We start from the raw sequence: 15,172 nt of genomic DNA on the forward strand, positions 1-15,172 counted from the left end.
TATAATGCTTCTTTTGATTGTTATTTTTTACTTCATGGTCTGTATTTTCCTTGTTTTGCTTTGTGTGTGTTTTATTTCTCACACTTTGGAAGTTTTTAACTGCTTTTAGTTATTACTTTTATAGCTTCCTGTGGTACACACCAACATCTCTACCTTGTATTATTCCTTCTGGACAGTCTGTTGGTTTTCCCTGTGAAAGGTGAGGAAGTTAACGGGAATTTCCTGACACCTCTCAGTCTCTCTTCCAAGGGTACAGTCTAAGTAGAGCTCCATTATCTTCTAGCATTGGATGTTGTAGGAGAAGTTTGAGGCTACCATTATTTTGGTTTTCAGCCCCTTTATAAGATCATTTTTTTCCCTGGAAGACCATGGGATATGTCCCATTCTTTATCACTTTTTCCTGAGAAATGCATATGTTTTTTTGTGTGTGTGTGTGAGGAAGATCAGCTCTGAGCTAACATCCATGCTAATCCTCCTCTTTTTGCTGAGGAAGACTGGGTCTGAACTAACATCTATTGCCAATCCTCCTCCTTTTTTTTTTTTTTCCCCAAAGCCCCGGTAGATAGTTGTATGTCATAGTTGCACATCCTTCTAGTTGCTGTCTGTGGGACGCAGCCTCAGCATGGCCGGAGAAGCGGTGTGTCAGTGCATTCCCAGGATCCAAACCCGGGCCGCCAGTAGCAGAGCATGCACACTTAACCGCTAAGCCACGGGGCCGGCCCATGCGTATCTTTTTTAAACTGATCATTAAGGCCTTATTTTAAGTTTTCTTTCATAATGTCTCTTAATATTTTTATTTCAATTGATCTGTTCTCTTTGAAAGAAATTCTGGTTATAGAAAAGAAATGTCTGGTCTGCTGGGACTATTATCCATTATTTTCTCTGAATTCTTAACTCTATTGTCTTCATTTATTTTGCTCATTTGTCTCAATCCTGTACTCCAAGTCCCTGACTGTGTTTTTAACAATGTCTCTTCTCCTTTGTACTGCTTGTAATGGCATCATTTCTTTAATGGTTATGGTTTTCTTTCTTTTTTTTCGTGAACTCTCTCAAGCTCCTTTTCATTTCTTTCTGTTGTCCATCACTTTCTATTTTGAGCCGACTTTCACAGGAGAGCTCAGCTCTTAATATTTTATATATATATTGAGGACCTGCATAAGAATTTGTTTGAAAACAAAGTTTTATTGCTTATACAATTATTGAAAATACTATTTATGACACTGTTTGCTCCTGGTGCAAATGTAGGAAAAAATTAACAAATTTGTTATGTAAAAATACTGCTGAAATCAAATATAGCTCTTTGTTTCTCAGTGCCCCAAATATAACTGTCTAAAGCCCTGCTACAAAACAAACATGTCCTTTGAATTTTTCCTTTGAAACTTGCCCTTGAGACCATTCTGGTGTGGTCTTTACCTTTTCCTTAGGTCCCCACTGACTTCATATCATTAAATCCAGGGACCTTTTTCAGGCCTCATCTGACTCTCCCTCCTTCTTAAACATCTCTCTTGCCTAGGCTCCAGGGCACAGCTTGCCCGAGTTTCCTCCTGTCTCTGGCTGCTCTCTCTGATCGCCTTTGCAGTTCATCCTCTGTGCAGCCATCAAACGGGAGAGTTCCTGAAGGCTTAGCCCCAGGCATTCTTCTGTTTTCACCCTGTGCTCTCCCAGGACCCTCTCATCCATGCCTGCCCCTCAACGAAAGTCCATATGGCAGTGATTCCCACGTTTGTGTCTTCAGCCCAGGACGCTTCGTAGGGTTCCAGACTGGTGTACCCACCTGGCACTTCCTCATGAGTGTCACCTCCCACACTCTTTCTCTGGACTTTTTTCAGCGTTACAAATCACAGTGGGTGGCTGCACATCCACCCTGTTATGTAGATCAGAATCCTCACATCCATTATTGACACTTGTCCCTCCCTTACCTCCCATGTCCAGTCTAATCCCATTTCACTTCATCAGTATCTCTGGAATCCATCCTTTTTTCCTTGTCTCCTCTGCACTAGTCCAAGCCACTGTGGACTCTTGTCTGAACTGAAGTAAGCCCTTATCTAATCTATCCACATCTCCTGCCTTCTCTCTCCCATGCCCTGCCCAATCTCCTTACGACATCTAATGTAAACTTTTTCCAAATAAAAGTTTTATTTTTCCCCTACTGGACATTATTCAGTGGCACCAAAATAATTCAATGGAGAAATTTGTTAAAAAAGTCTTTTAACAAATGGTGCTAGAGCAACTAAATATCCATATGGGGAAAAATGAACTTCAATCCCATCTTACAACACATAAAAATTAATTTAAAAGTTATCTAAGCATGAAATCCAGAAACGGAAACCTTCTAGAAGAAACCATAGAATATCTTTGTTATTTTCGGGTAAGCAGAGATTTCTTGGACAGGAGACAAAAAGCATTAGCCATAAAAGAAACAATTTACAAATTAGACTTCATCAAAATTTAAAATGTCTGCTTATCAAAAGACAATAGTAAGAAAATGATATACAAGCCACAGGCTGTGAAAAGAATATTTGCCATACATAAATCTGATTAAGGACTAATATTCCAGGATATATAAAGAACTCCTACCAATTAATAAGAGGAACAACTAGATTTAAAAACTGGATAAAAGACTGGGACACTTTACAAAAGAAGATTTATGAATTGCCAATAAACACATAAAACGGTGCTCAATATCATTAGTTATCAAAGAAATGCAAATTAAAACCACAAGATATTTCACCCACTAGAATAACTAAAATTGAAAAACAGACAATACCAAATATTGGTGATGATGTGGGCAACTGGGACTCATACATTTCTGACGTGAGGACACTCTGGAGAATTGTTTGGCAACTTGTTATAGAGTTAAACACACATCAGCTCAGTGACACACCAATTACTCAAGATAAATTAAACATATGTCCACAAACCACTTGTGCAAGAACTGTCATGGTAGCTTGATTCACAGTAGCCAAAAACAGAACAAATCAAAATATCCATCAATTGACAGATGAATAAACGAGTCGTTGACTATTCATACAATGGAATGCTACTCAACAATAAAGAGGAATTGATAACTGATACACACAAGAACATGGGTGAATCTTTAAAACATAGTTCAGCAAAAGAAGACAGACGCAAAAGACTACGTTATTGTATGATTCCATTTAGATAAAGCTCTAAAATAGAACTAATCTATGGTGATTGAAATCAGAAAGTGATCACCTTGGGGCAGGGTGGGGTGGTGTGACTGGAAAGGGGCTCACAGAAACTTTCTGGGAAGATGGAAATGTTCTATATCTTGTTTTGGAAGGTGATCGCATGAATATTTACAGTTATCAAAAATCATTGAACCGAGTGTTTAAAACTGGTCATTTTATTGTATGTAAATTATACTTTAAAATAAAACACTTTCAGTGCTCTTAGAGTAAAGGCAAAACTTCCTAAAGGATCTGCAAAGCCCCACATTGTCTATCCTGCCTATCCTCATCCTGAACCAGCTTCCTCCCCCTGGCTTTTTCTGCTCTGGCATGTTGGCACTTCTTTCAACTCATCATACACACCGGGGTTACCCACTCCACAGAACCTTTGCACGTGCTGTTTCCTCTGTGTGAATATTTTTCCCATCCCTCATTTTCTAGCTAACCTTGCTTGTCCTTCAGCTCTCAGTTCAGTTGACCCTTTGTTAGGAAAGTCCCTCCCTGAACTCCCTGATTAGACCAAATCTCGTTACATGCTCTCACATCATGTATCTCTCCTTTGTATCAAAGTTTTATTGCCTACCTTTGTGTGTTTTTAAATCCATGTCCAGCTTACTCACTAGTCTGTAGATTAGGGCAGGAACGATAGCTGGTTCACCAGTGTGCTTCCAGTGTGTGACACAGAGCCTGGCACACAGTGGATACTCAAAATTATAGAATGAATGGGTGGTGAATCTGTTGACTTTATTTACAGGAAATGGTGACTTTTACTGTAGTGGGAATGACTTGACCAACGTCACTGATACTCCCCTTGGTGGAATAGAGGAGAAAGCTAAAAATAGTACCAATTTACTAAGGTAAGAGTGACATCTGTCTGATGCCAGAGGGTTCATCCTTATTTATCAAAGTGGTGGTTAGTTGAGCAAAAGTAAAATAAATATTTCTTTGTGTCAGTGTAATTAATTGTGACTTTGAAAAAGCATATTTCTCCAGACTGCCTCTTATCAATATGTGGGCATTCATTCTACCACTTTAACTTCTGTTTCCTGTTCATCCTGCTGCTTTACATTAGATTTGATTGGAAAACATGAAAGCAAACTACAGTTGTAAATAAAATTCTCTCGTATTGAGGCAGAGGAATTTAGCACATTCGCATCCAGCCAGAGGAATGCATGACTTCCGTGATTGCTGGTAATAGGAGACTTGAAGTCGTCTCAGAAAACACAGCGGACCTGAAGGCTTCTCTCTTCCTGTCTCGTGTATCCCTGCTGAGTCTCTGACTCCCACTGAGCTGTAGTATCGCAGTGTACTCCGTCAGCCATCCTAATCTCTAAGTCTGCAGCTGCCCCACAGCCCTGACCTAGCTGCCCAGAATTCAAGATCTGAACCAAGGTCGAACTGTGGGACTCACTCTGAGCTTTCATCAAGTGCCATTGAGACGAGTGTCCTGGATGAATCTGCTGTGGGAGACCAGGGAGGTGGCAGGACAGGGAGGCTCTGCTGGTTGATGTGGAAACACCCAGCCTGGCCAGAAGAGTTTGTTATTTTAGGCTCATACTGTCTTGCCTATACTTCAGTAATGCTGCTTTGGAATATTTAAACATACTTTTATATTTCCATTTCTATAGGGATTTTGTAGCCTCTTTTATAGATTTTCCTAAGCCTCTGATTGCAGTGGTAAATGGTCCAGCTGTGGGAATCGCTGTCACCCTTCTTGGGCTATTCGATATCGTGTATGCCTCCGACAGGGTAAGTTAGCTCCCAGAATCCTTTGAGATCCTTTGAATTCTCCTTTATTGATGCCAATAGTAAATAGATTACATATGGTTTGTGATAGGATGGACTAAATTCAATTTTTTCCCAAAGAATTAGTCTAACTAATTTGACTCATTCTATTTTTCCTTCATTATTAACTTGAATATTCCTAAACACCAATATTGTTGGGAACATTGTCCCAACTCCTTTGGTTCTACATTCTAATCAAATTATACAACACTTATTCAGTTTTCATATTACTCTAAAATTTGAAAGACTTTGAAGGCTTGTTATCAGGGGAAAATAAACAGCAGCTTTGTGGGTTATGCAAGTGGATTATTTGATACTTTTTTCTAAGTAAATGAATTCTGGAATTTAGAATTTTACAGTAAGAGGGGACTTTGGAGCATTATCTACTCTTACTCCCTCCTTCCCAGGTAAGAAACCTGAAGCTCAGAGAAGTTATTTGCCCAAAACACAATTCAGCCTTGTGTTCACCCCTGAATTAAACAGATTTTAATTTCTGTTCTTACTCAGTGGTAATATATATATTATAGTAGAAAATAAAATTTTGAACAATATGGAAAAGAAAATTATTACATTAAAAATCACTCCTTCTCTTACACTCAGAGCTAACCAGTGCCAAGATTTGGGTTATTTAACTTACCTCATTTCACCAGTCCCGACTGCTGGAAGCCTAGGCTGTTTTCAGTTTCTGCCGTTATAAACAGAGGTGATGAACATTCATCTTAGAACTTTACTGTAGAACTCATAACCACCTCTAGGTTATCAGATTCCTAGAGCGACTTTTGCTTGTGTGGTGGTAAAATTTGCTGATCTACAGCCTTGTGGGAAACATTTAGTTTTTACTACTGAAGACACTCCTAGTTTTATTTAGAGGTTTTTCCCTCACTGATAGGACCATAAATTAGGGTTCTTCGCTCTGGTTCATCTTTTAGTGGATTCCATTTGTTCACATTGGCCATGTTGTCAGATCTAATTCTTATTAATAATTTTCCCATAAAAGTAGCAAATGAGATTCTAGGTGGTGCTAGGCTGCCTAAGCTTTATAAGTGGAAGTTTCTGCTCAAAGGCAGAAATCCATAGTCTTTGGTCACATTCTGTGTGTTAGATGACAGATTAATCGACCTGGTGTGAACAGGAGTGGGGTCAGGAGTTCCTGACCTGAACTTGGGGCTCTCATTCTTCAGTACTTTGAGGGCAAATATCATCTTGTTTGAACCTTCTCCTGATTCTCCTACTGAATTGAAAATGCCTGAATTCATATACATCATCCTTTTAAAGATGTCTGGGACTTCCATCTTATGATACAATGTGGAATTAAAATTGAAATCAGAGAAAAAAAAAAAATATATATATATAATTTAAATCCTAAAAGATTGGCCCAAAGTAAAATATTTGACAAATAGTGACCACTGCTAAGAGTTCACCCAACTAAATCAAACCAAGATTCAATTTTAAATCAGGGAAAGACAAAAGAAAGAACTTATGAAGAGGAATTCATTTGATAGGATTTATCATTACTGGCTTCATGAATAAATACTGTATTAAATGTGGGTTAACATTTAAGCTATATAACCAAATTATTCTTTATTTTGGACAATAGTTAATGCCTATTAGCTTCTCTGTCAGCAAATGGTACCTTTCCTCTGTGAGTTAATAAAAAGGTGGAAGTTTTTTACACGTAATGAATATTTGAGTGCTCGCTATGTACTAGGCGCTCCGTTGACACACAGGATGGATATTTATGTAATTCACACGACAGCCCTGTGAGACAGTTACTCTCATCCCCACTACAGTTGAGGAAACCATGGCACAGAGAGGTGAAGAAACTCGCAGAGTCTTTAAACAGTCTGATGCCACACCTGAAACCCTTAACTCTGGTTACTGCTCTATTTCTGAAAATGACCTAAATGCCTACTTACAATAATGCTTATAAATAAGTTAAATACTGCTTATTGTTGGCTTTGTGTGTACCTGTTTGTGGCCCTATACCTGTGGTTGGCATCTTTGTTCAGTTTCTTGCTTATGTTCCTTAGGCTGTGACTTCTTAGTATATTTTCTTGAATAGGCTTTCTTTTGGGGGGAGAAAAGAAGATAGGTGACATTAATAACATTTACTTTATATTTTTATTATTTTGATTTGTTTGCTGCATACATTATATATTTATATCTTCTAACAATATTCATTAAAAAATAACACCATATCTGATTATGGGAAATGAAGTATAAATATTCTGTTTACATATTGTCAACTATAAAGTAATTCCCTTTCATAAAGTCTTTATTCATCAAAAAACACAGGAAAATATTTCTGAAATCTAGAAAAAAGCTAAAAGTGACTTTATATTCTAAATAACTAATAGTGAAGTAGCTTCTAGTATTTAAAGCCAATCAGAAAACCTCTGGGGCAAAATCAAGATAAATGAAAGATTGAGGAAACAATTTTTCAACTAACATAATAAAGCTAACATCTCTAACATATTTTTTAAACTACATCTATAAAGTGGTAAGTTCATCACCTCAATATAAAAATGAGCAATGGAGAGAAATAGCCCACAGATAATAAAGTATAAATGGCTCTTAAACACATATGAGAAAGACTCCATTAACAAAATGACTTGTAACCAGAATATATAGAGAACTCTTACAACTTCATAATAAAAAGACAACCAATCTAACTTAAAAATAGTGGGCAAAGTCTTGTAACAGTTACTTCACCAAAGAAGATATACAAATGGCTAATAAGTACATGAAAAGATGCTCAACCTCATTAATCACTAGGGAAATGTAAATTAAAACTGCAATGAGACACCACTACACACCTACTAGAATGGTTAAAATTAAAGACTGATGATAACAAGGTTTAGCAAGGATGTGGAGCAATTGGAACTCGTACACTGCTGGTGGGAATGTTAAATGGTACACCACTTTGTAAAATAGTTTGGCAGCTTCTTATAAAGTTAAATCGTACATTTACCACACGACCCAGCAATTCCACCCATAGGTATTTACCCAAGAGAATTGAAAACATATGTTCATGCAGAGACCTATACACAAATTATCATAACAACGTTATTCATAATAGCCAAAATACTGGAAATAACACCAATGACATCAACTGGTGGATGGATAAACAAATTATGGCACATCCGTACGATGGAATACTACTCAGAAATAACAAGGAACAAACTACTAATACATGCAGCAGCATGGTGACTCAGAAGCCTTATGCTAAGGACAGAAGCCTACAAAAGGACAAAAGACTACAGAATGTGTGATTTCATTTATGTAACATTCTAGAAAAGGCAAAACTATCGGGACAGAAAACAGATCAGTGGTTGCTTAGGGGTGAGAGGAACGGATTGACAGCAGAGGGACCCAAGGGAACTTTTTGGGGTGATGGAAATATTCTATATCTTGATTATGGTGGTGGCTGCATAACTGAATACGTTTTTTAAAACTCATCAAACTACATACATTAAGAGAGTGAATTTTGTGTGTATATAATAATACCACAATAATCATAATTTTTAAAAAGTGTTCTTCAATTAAGTATTGTGAAGATATAGACAAATAGTGATTTTTAAAAATCGCGTATGAAAAAATGATTTTTTCTCTCCTTTTTTTTCCTTCAAATAGGCAACATTTCATACCCCATTTAGTCACCTAGGCTTAAGTCCAGAAGGATGTTCCTCTTACACTTTTCCGAAGATAATGGGTCCAACCAAGGTAACTTTTGGAAGCGTTAAAAATAAATTTTAATAAATCCTCTCTATTCCAAAAGTAATCCCTATTCTCTTTTCTTTCCCTCAATAATTTAGACAAAAGAGAGAGAAGCGAATTATTTGCCCCCTAACTCTAGGATTAGTTTGAAATATAGAGGAATTAGGCTGCAGGAAATGTCTAGTATGAGGGAAAATTAGAAACTCTCTGCAGCTCCTGACACTGGCATACTAGTCTTGAAGCTGGTTGCCCAGTGTGGCATTAGTCAGTTGAAGGATCAGGGCTGTGCCAGCCTCCCTGGGTCTGCTGAGCTCATTCCTCCACGTAATTTCCTTATGGATGAGCAGCATCCGTTGGAAGTGGTATGATGACATCTTGACTTCTAGGGTCATGTGAAGTACCGGCAGATGTGAGGCCTCATGGAGGTTTACCACTTCCAAAGCCACTCCCAGTCACTGCAGCCTTTCCACCAGCCTGTCTGACTAGCATATCAAGGCTTCCGGAGGGGGTGAGTGGCTGCTCAGGTCTGCCGCTGCGTTCCTGGAAACCTAGTTGCCCAGGCTCTGTGTGCATGACTCCAAGGGGATCATAACACGAACTGGAGAGCAAGGGGATATGGGAAGGCTCAGCAGATGTTCTTTGAGATCTGAAAAGGGGGAGTGGGAATTGAGCCTATTTTCATTGCTATTAGGGTTTTGTTGAAAATACATATTTTTTAAATCTCTTTATTCTGTCACATACCCTGAATTGTTATACAGATTTAACTTTGAAAGGTTGGGCAGAACCAACTCTAAGGCTTAGAGAATTTGGCTCTGAAATAGTAGTTACTTTTCTGGAAGAGAGATTGCAAATGTAGAGAAGGAGATCCACTTAGTAACCTCAGTTTTGTTAGAAACTGAATATTAGTCTTCTTCACTTTCTTTTGGTCAAGTAGAACTAATTTGAGTACCTGTGCAGGTAAAGAAAACTGTCAGAGCTAGACCACTGGGTAGAATTCCTAGGGAAGGGAATTTTGAAAGTTAGTGTTTCTAAAGGTTGGTTGGCATTCCCTATGACCATGATTTTTCTCTCTTTTTTCTTTCCTAATTGTTTATAGTATATAAGACAGAAAATCATAGCTGCCAAGAGTTATAGACTCAGCATCAGCTTCAGGTCATTTCTGCCCTGCCCTCCCTGGTCTTGCCTTTCCAACATAGACACACACAGAAGCAGCAAGCCCTATAAACCTTCTAGAGAGCCTAAGATGGTCTCAGCACACGGTTTAAAAACCATTGCCTATTGAGGTCATCAGTTTCTCCCTTATTGAGAAATACTGGCAACCTCAAAAGACCATAAGTAAATTTCCCTATGTCCACTGAGAGCAGTTTATTCTGAAGTTAACTGAGCCTTGTTTGATTCACTTAATGTCCTAATCTTGCTTTTCATTTCAGGCAACAGAGATGCTGACTTTTGGAAAGAAGTTGACAGCAAGAGAAGCATGTGCTCAAGGACTTGTCACTGAAGTTTTTCCTGATGCCACTTTTCAGAAAGAAGTTTGGACCAGGCTGACAGCATATGCAAAGCTCCCCTCAAATGTTAGTATTCATCTTTTTTTTACTTTTAAGAGGCATGGAAATAATTTATTTGACTTAAGAGAATAAGCAATCACAAAATCAAGACATATCTTGGTTGGCTTTAAGCACATCTAAATTTGAGATTAAAAATAACCATAATATATTAGAAATACTGATTTTTACAAAACTTATCAAATAGTCATTCCATTTCTATGATATGAAGACAGAGGGGCAGTTCTTTCTGGGGATAACTTTGAGGAAGATGATAGGTAGTATTTGCCGAGCACTTTTATTCTTGAATCCAGGTGAGAATCAGCTAGGTTGACTTTTAGGAGATTCTTACCTTGTAGCACTTCCGTTTTTATATGCGAAGCTAGTGACTTATTGCTTTTATATTCTTGCTGCTCAAAATGTGCTCCTAGAACTAGAAGCTTTTGTATCTATTTGGAGCTTTTTAGAAATGTGTAATCACAAGCTCTTCCCCTCACCTACTGGGAGGATTTGTATGCACATTAAAGTTTGAGAAGCAGTCTTATATTACACATATATCTTTTAAGTGTAACAGGATTAAATGAACAGTGGAGAAACAAGAATCAGAATTATAGAATAATCCCACTCCTATTAAAATACCTCTTAACCTTATTGTTGGTCTTCTTTTTACAGGTCTTGAGAATTTCAAAACAGGTCATCAGAAGTATGGAGAAAGAAAAGCTACATTCTGTTAATGTTGAAGAAAGCAGCATTGTCCAAGAAAGATTTCTGTCAGAGGAATCCATGAATGCGGTCATGAACTTCTTATCCAAAAGAGCAAAACTGTGATGACTATGGCAGCAAAGTGAAGCATTGCAAAGGAAAAGGTGTGCTCTTACTTCTGATTTCCAACACCTGACCTAAATATACTTCACTGTGCCTTTTTTCAGTGATAAAATATCGTTTATGATGATTATATCTCACTAGAGTCCTGATGAAAAACAAATTATGTAAAACAAGCTTAATTTATGTAGGTTTTTGGTAATAGGGAGTCTTACATCTTTCGACATGAATCGTTGTTGCCAGGAGCACTGAAACATTGTGCCTGGGATCCTGCTTTGAAAAGCATTCACAGCATTACAAGCTGAAGTCATGTCTTCGAACACCACTATAGCACTTTGCCGTCCACAAAGGGTAACTGACTGAATTGGCCCAAACACTGACAGCCTCTGGGTTACTGACTGAAGATCTTCGCTGGGTTGCATGTTCTTATTCAGCCATCTAGCAAGGGAGAAAATGGGAGGAGTAGTATTAGTAGAAAATAAACAAGAATCTTAGCTTCATTTTTTTCCTGTAATTTAATAAAAAGGCATAAAGGGAGAATTGGGTTATTTCATTGGAAAGCAATGTTCTATATCAGTAATTATCTCCTTATTTATGATGTAGTCTTCATTCTTGTTTAATGTGGTATTTTATAAAAGGCATACCTGTAGGCTGCCTCAACGGTCCTTGCAACTTTCTGTTTTGACTACTGCTATATGTATCAGTTGACAAGGATGAGGGTGTGATTCTATGGCTACGTAATTGGCATGGAATATTTTGCTCTTCTAAATATCCTCCTTCCTTTTTAACCCTTCCTTCAAGCATCAGCGTCCAGGTAGCCAACCCACTGAACCTCTAACTTTTTAGTTCTTAATTTTTTTATTCCATTAATCTTAATCCAAAATGCTTAGTGTTATAGGAAATATATGAATAGTAGTAACCATTAATGTTTATTGAGCACTTACTGTTTCTTACTAGTGCTTAATGCCCATAACCACATTTTATCCTCACAAAACACCACCAAAAATTTACAATGAGGTAGGTACTGTTGCAACTAGCATTTTACAAGTAGTGATCCCGAGGCATACAGATTTAAGTAGCTTTTCCAGAGTCAAACTCCCAGTAAGTGTCACATAGAATTCCAATTCCACTGTGTCGCTGTGAGCCAACTACTGCCCATCCCTGCCACTAATTTCAACTAAAATCTCTGGACAAAATATGAAAAACAGCAGAAGGAAGGAAACAATATAGATTAAAGCAAAGATAGAGAATAGAAAAACAATAGAGAAAATCAGCAAAACTAAGAGTTCTTTGAAGAGTGACAAAATTCACAAACCGTTAGCTAGACTGACCAAGAAAAACAGAAGATTTGAATAACTAAAATCAGAAATGAAAGAGGGGACATTACTACTAATTTTACAGAAATACAAAGGGTTACTATGAATAACTGTACACCAACAAATTGGATAACCCAGATGAAATGGACAAATTCCTAGATACACAACCTACCCAGACTGAATCATGAAGAAACAGAAAATCTGAATAGACCTATAGCTAATAAGGAGATTGAATCAGTAATTAAAAACCTCCCAAATTGAAAAGCCCAGGATCAGCTGGCTTCACAGGTGAATTATACAAAACATTTAAAAAAGAATTAACACCAATCCTCAAACTCTCCCAAAAAATTGAAGAGAAGGGAATATTTCCTAACTCATTTTATGAGGCCAGTGTTACCCTAATACCAAAGCAAGGCAAAGACACTACAAGAAAACTACAGACAAATATCCCTCACTAATATTGATGCAAAATCCTCAACAAAATACTATCAAACCCAAATACAAAAACATATTAAAAGATTATACACTATGACCAAGCATGAGTTATTCTTGGAATGTAAGGATGGTTCAACATACGAAAATCAATGTAATATACCACGTTAACAAAATGAAGATAAAAAACACATGATCATCTCAATTGATGCAGAAAAAGCATTTGACAAAATTCAGCACTGTTTCATGATAAATACACTAAACAAACTAGGAATAGATGAAAACTACCTCAATATAGGCCATATATGAAAAACTCACAGGTAAAATATTTAATTTTTTTTTAATCTGGTGCAGAACATTATTAGTAAACAACCTTCATTCTAGTGGGGAATTCAGAGGGGAAAGTCAACTATTCCCAAGGCCAATTTTGTCATGCAGTCACCTTTGGGCCATACCACCCCTGGAGATTTAACTATATCTACTGAAAGGTTTCTGTGAGTGCCACAATTAGAAAACACTAGAGATCAGCACCCCAACAAGATGACATCTTTCTGAGACTGAAACCTTTCGCTCTCAGATCAGAAATAAGACAAGGGTGCCTGCATTCACCACTTCTATTCAACATAGTACTAGAAGTTCTAGCCAGGGCAATTAGTCAAGAAAAAGAAAGAAAAGGCATTCAAATTGGAAAGGACGAAGTAAAATTATCTCTGTTTGCAGGCAACATGATCTTGTATGTAGAAAACCCTAAAGATTCCACCAAAAAAAAAAAAAAAAAACTAAATTTATCAAAATTGTAGGATACAAAATCTACACACAAAAATCAGTTGCATTTATATATACTAGCTATGAATAATCCGAAAAGAGAATTGAGAAAACTATTTAATTTACAATAGCGTCAAAAAGAATATACTTAGGAAAAAATTTAACCAAGGAGGCAAAAGATTTGTATGATGAAAACTATAAAACATTGCTGAAAGAAATTAGACAAGACATAAATAAAAGGAAAGATATCCCATGTTCGTGGATTGGAAGACTTAATATTGAAATATTAATATTACCCAAGGTCATCTACACACTTAATGCAATTTCTTTCAAAATCTCAATGGTGTTTTTTTTGCAGAAATGTAAAAATCGACCCAAAATTTATATGGAGTCTCAAGGGACCCTGAATAGCCAGAACAATCTTGAAAAAACAAGACAAAGTTGGGAGACACACTTTCTGATTTCAAAACTTAGTATAAAGCTCCAGTAATCAAAACAATGTGGCAACATAAAGGCAGACATATAAACCAATAGAATAGAACAGAAAACTCAAAATAAACTTTTGCATATATAATCAAATGATTTTGAACAAGGGTGCCAAGACCTTCAATAGGGAAAGGATGGTCTTTTTAATAAATGGTGCTAGGAAAACTAGATATCCATATACAAAAGAATGAAGTTGGACCCTTACTTTACACCATATAAAAAAGTTAACTCAAAATGGATCAAAGACCTAAATATAAGAGCTAAAATTATAAAATTCTTAGCCAAAAAACTCCTGGGTGATGTCAGCAACATGGCAGAATGAGCTGTTCCCTGTGTCTCTCCCTCTTTGAACTACAACTAAAAGGACATTCACTGATCGGTGGAGGATACCCACACAGCATTTCAGGACACCTGAGACCCAAGCAGCTGTATATCTGAAGGTGGATGGACTACCCCCTGAGGAGGTAGTGGGGATAGGTGAGCACCCTCTGGACCCCAGGCAGCCCAGCGCATGCGTATGATGACTTTCCCAGCTGGAGCAATCATAGCACCACTGTGGCCCCAAGGGTGGGAGCTTACCTCAGCGTGACTGTGGGAACAGGTGATGGCAGCCCTGAGTACCCCATGTGACCTCTTCCCCATCTAGTGGGAGAGCTCTCAGGGCCATGCAGCCCACAGAGAGCGGAGCAGTCTTGGACCCAGTGGGGAAGCCCCACCCACCAAGTACAAAGGCTGCTGCGACCTAGGAGCAGAGGGTGGCTGAGCTGCCACTCAGGCAAACAAGCTCCTGGCTGCCACGAATGCCCATAGTACCACTGCGGCCCCAAAGGGGGGGAGCATGTCTCGGCAGGACTGTGGGAGCAGGTGGCAGTAGCCCTGAGCCCCGTTTGATCACTCTCTCGTCTAGTGGGAGAATCCATAACCCCACCCAGTCCCAGGGAGTGGCTTTGGCTCCATCCCACAGGGGAGGTCCCACCCACCAAGCACAAGGGCTGGTGCAACCTAGGAGCAGAGGGCGGCTGAGCTCCAAGTCCAAGCGAACAAGCTCCCAGCTGCCATGAACACCCATAGTACTGCTGTCGCCCTGAAGCGGGGGGCACAACTCCGTGGGTCT

At 38.2% G+C, this 15,172-nt stretch overlaps 2 protein-coding genes across 3 annotated transcripts in view; one reads left to right on the forward strand and one right to left on the reverse strand.

Moving 5' to 3' along the window:
* Positions 1-11,199, forward strand: part of ECI2 (enoyl-CoA delta isomerase 2) — a 23,791-nt gene extending 12,592 nt beyond the window's left edge. For both annotated transcript variants that reach the window (XM_058555349.1, XM_058555350.1), the window contains exons 6-10: positions 3,946-4,048; positions 4,820-4,940; positions 8,610-8,699; positions 10,124-10,267; positions 10,910-11,199. In XM_058555349.1, the coding sequence (XP_058411332.1) occupies positions 3,946-4,048; positions 4,820-4,940; positions 8,610-8,699; positions 10,124-10,267; positions 10,910-11,065 (614 nt within the window). In that variant the 3' untranslated portion in view covers positions 11,066-11,199. The remainder of the gene's footprint in view (positions 1-3,945; positions 4,049-4,819; positions 4,941-8,609; positions 8,700-10,123; positions 10,268-10,909) is intronic.
* LOC131414177 (testis expressed protein 56-like) overlaps positions 6,957-15,172 on the reverse strand; it is a 21,764-nt gene continuing 13,548 nt past the window's right edge. Inside the window, exons 3-4 of the mRNA XM_058555351.1 lie at positions 11,275-11,497; positions 6,957-7,043 (exon numbers count right to left, since the gene is read on the reverse strand). Coding sequence (XP_058411334.1) covers positions 6,957-7,043; positions 11,275-11,497 — 310 coding nt within the window. The remainder of the gene's footprint in view (positions 7,044-11,274; positions 11,498-15,172) is intronic.

Source organism: Diceros bicornis, chromosome 14 (assembly GCF_020826845.1).
Source record: "Diceros bicornis minor isolate mBicDic1 chromosome 14, mDicBic1.mat.cur, whole genome shotgun sequence".
NCBI classification, from domain to species: Eukaryota; Metazoa; Chordata; class Mammalia; order Perissodactyla; family Rhinocerotidae; genus Diceros; species Diceros bicornis.